Source organism: Charadrius vociferus, unplaced genomic scaffold (genome assembly GCF_000708025.1).
Source record: "Charadrius vociferus isolate BGI_N301 unplaced genomic scaffold, ASM70802v2 scaffold980, whole genome shotgun sequence".
NCBI lineage: Eukaryota > Metazoa > Chordata > Aves > Charadriiformes > Charadriidae > Charadrius > Charadrius vociferus.
This window is the reverse complement of record NW_009646220.1, coordinates 7,823-10,370: the sequence shown is the minus strand read 5'-3', so window position 1 is coordinate 10,370 and position 2,548 is coordinate 7,823. Positions and strand designations below refer to the sequence as shown.

The 2,548-nt window shown below is 59.7% G+C and overlaps 1 protein-coding gene across 1 annotated transcript in view; it reads left to right on the top strand.

The window, feature by feature from the left end:
• Nucleotides 1–2,308, top strand: part of RHOT2 (ras homolog family member T2) — a 15,040-nt gene extending 12,732 nt beyond the window's left edge. Inside the window, exons 17-18 of the mRNA XM_009884014.1 lie at nt 655–860; nt 2,191–2,308. Of these exons, the coding sequence (XP_009882316.1) occupies nt 655–860; nt 2,191–2,308 (324 nt within the window). The remainder of the gene's footprint in view (nt 1–654; nt 861–2,190) is intronic.
• Nucleotides 2,309–2,548: the final 240 nt, after the last annotated feature.

Sequence of the window (2,548 nt, the reverse complement as noted above, 5' to 3'; positions counted from 1 at the left end):
GCAGTCCCGTGCCTCGTGGCAGGCGCTGGCTGGCCTTCAAGTGGCCGTTACACCACGGGGGCTTGGGGCAGCATGAGATGCTCTTGCTCTCTGCTGTCTGAGACTGTGTTTTCATCCGTTGCAGGCCCAGAGGGAGAACCCGGGAGAGCCGTCCCTCTACGTGATCAACACGGTGCAGGTCAACGGCCAGGAAAAATACCTTATAGTAAGTCAGGGGAGAGGAGGGCATCGCTGCTGTGTCTGCCTCGCAGCGGGGCTGGGCTGGGCTGTGTTCCCCCGGTGTTTCTCCAGCGCCATCCCCGGCACCCCTGGGCTGGGCTGTGGCTGCGGTCTCGCCGGCACGGTCTGTGTGTCGGTGTGAGAAACAACCGAATCTCCTTGAGACGGTGTTGTGCCCACGCGTCCTTTCCCCTCCTGCCCCAGCTGTATGAGGTCAGCGCCGACACGAAGTTCGTGAAGCCGTCGGATGCAGCCTGCGATGTCGCCTGCTTCATTTATGACCTGAGTGACCCCAAATCCTTCAGCTACTGTGCCAGTATTTATAAGGTAGCTGCCGGGGGGGCCGTGGGGGACTTCAGCCTTTGCGTGGCAGCCGCACATCTCCCAGGGGACCGCTCGCTTACCCCTCGCTGCCGCTTCTCCCCGTCTCTGCAGCAACACTACATGGACAGCCAGATTCCCTGCGTCTTCGTGGCCTCCAAGACAGACCTGCCGGAAGCGAGCCAGCAGCAGCCCGGCCTCTCCCCCGCCGAGTTCTGCTACAAGCACTGCCTCCCTCCTCCCTTCCTCTTCTCCTGCCACAGCCAGGGACCACCCGGCACCGCCGTCTACACCAAGCTGGCCACCGCCGCCACCTTCCCGTTAGTATCCTTCCCGCGGAGAGGGCTCTGAGTCGGGAGCAGAGCTTGGGGAGGGGGGCTGTGTCCGAATCCTGCCTCCGCTGCGTTGCTTTTGGTTCGGTTTCTCTCTACCTCTTGGTGTCGTCTGCTCGTACAAAATAATTGAAACAAAAGGGCCGCTTTTCCCCTGCTCGGCGAGGGCAGAGGAGACTGGGCTCTCTTCTGCCTTTGTGTGTCTCTTTGGCGGCTTTATTAGCTAGATCCTGCCACGGGAGTTTTGGGTTTTGAAGCCTAACATCAAAAAATGCTGAAGGGGAGTAGCCAGCCTAGTTTGCCGAGCCCTGCGGAAGGGGGGTGGCAGCTATTTTCTCCTGATGAGGTGAATCAGACTGAAAAAGAGGTCGGTGAAGCGAGACCTCTGTTCACCCAACCTCCCTTTTGGGAAGGAACGGCACCTTGAAAGGGGCTGGATAACGGGGGAGGTCTGGGAATGAGGACGTGTCTGCGTGTGGCATCGCTCCGCTCGAGGGGGGGCTGAAAGCAGAGGGTCGGCGCAACGCCGGGGGCAGAGCCCTTCCAGGGAGAACGTGTGGGTGCGTTGGAAGGCAGGATGGGATTACTAGTGAGTGGTTTTCCCTCTAGCTTCTTTTCAATAAACAACTTTATTTTTAGAGCCGACACTTTTCCCCCCTCCCCCCCTCTGCAGTATTAAAATTTAAATATTCTTAATATATCTTAGGGTATGTGGTATAAATAAATAACAGCGTAATGGAGGGCCAGGGATTGGCTGTTCTCCCCTGATTTAGTGGAGAATGAATAATGGATATGTCTTTCCTCCTCGGAGAGGAGCACGTTGGTGCGGGACAGCACGTGTTCAGGAAGGGAATGTGTACGCTCGGGCAGGACTGGGCCCGTTCCCTCGCTGCCCTTAGGTCGCTGTCACTGGTTGTGCCAACGTCTCCGCCTGCGTTTGCTTCTGGCTCTCATTGCACTTGGAGTTGTAAAAGCAGCTTGACCTAGAAAGGAAGATACGTACCTCCTTGCTCGTACTAATTATTTAGGTGTTGGTGTGCTATTTCCAGACCACGGGAGGGTAAAGCCACATCCGTCCCACCCCACGGGGCGGGGAGCCATCGTTTGGCTCGATGATGGTGATGCCAGGCAGTCCGGCGGGGCGGGGGAGCCTCTGGGTGCTCTCAGCCTTCGGCTGGGTTGTATCCGTCAGCCTGGAGCTGCGCCGTGGTCACCATCCGTCCCCTCCCGGGGCCACCCCAACCTTTCTGCTCACGGGGGACACGCTCTGGGCTGTCCGTGCACCCCACTCACCGACCTCTTCTCTCTTTCCTTGCAGCCACTTGAACGCCATGGAGCTGGGAGCCGCGTCCTTCTGGCTGCGGGTGGCTCTGGGGACCGCGGTGACTGCTCTGGTAGGGTTCACGCTGTACCGTGTGCTAGCCAAGAACAAGTGAGAGCGGCTCTCCACCCCGTCCTCCCCGTGACACCAGCTTCCCCGTCCCCAGTGACTCCCCGGTGAGGGGCTCTGCCTCGACCTGGTCCCTGGTGGGAAATCCTCCTTGTCCCCCCAGCCTGGACTGCAGGACCAGTGAAACCAGACTTCCCAGCACCAGCAGGATAGATCCACCGGCACCGGCCAGCCTAACCCTGCCGGTCTGCCTCGCCCACGTGGCCCCCCCCCAGCCGTGGCAGCG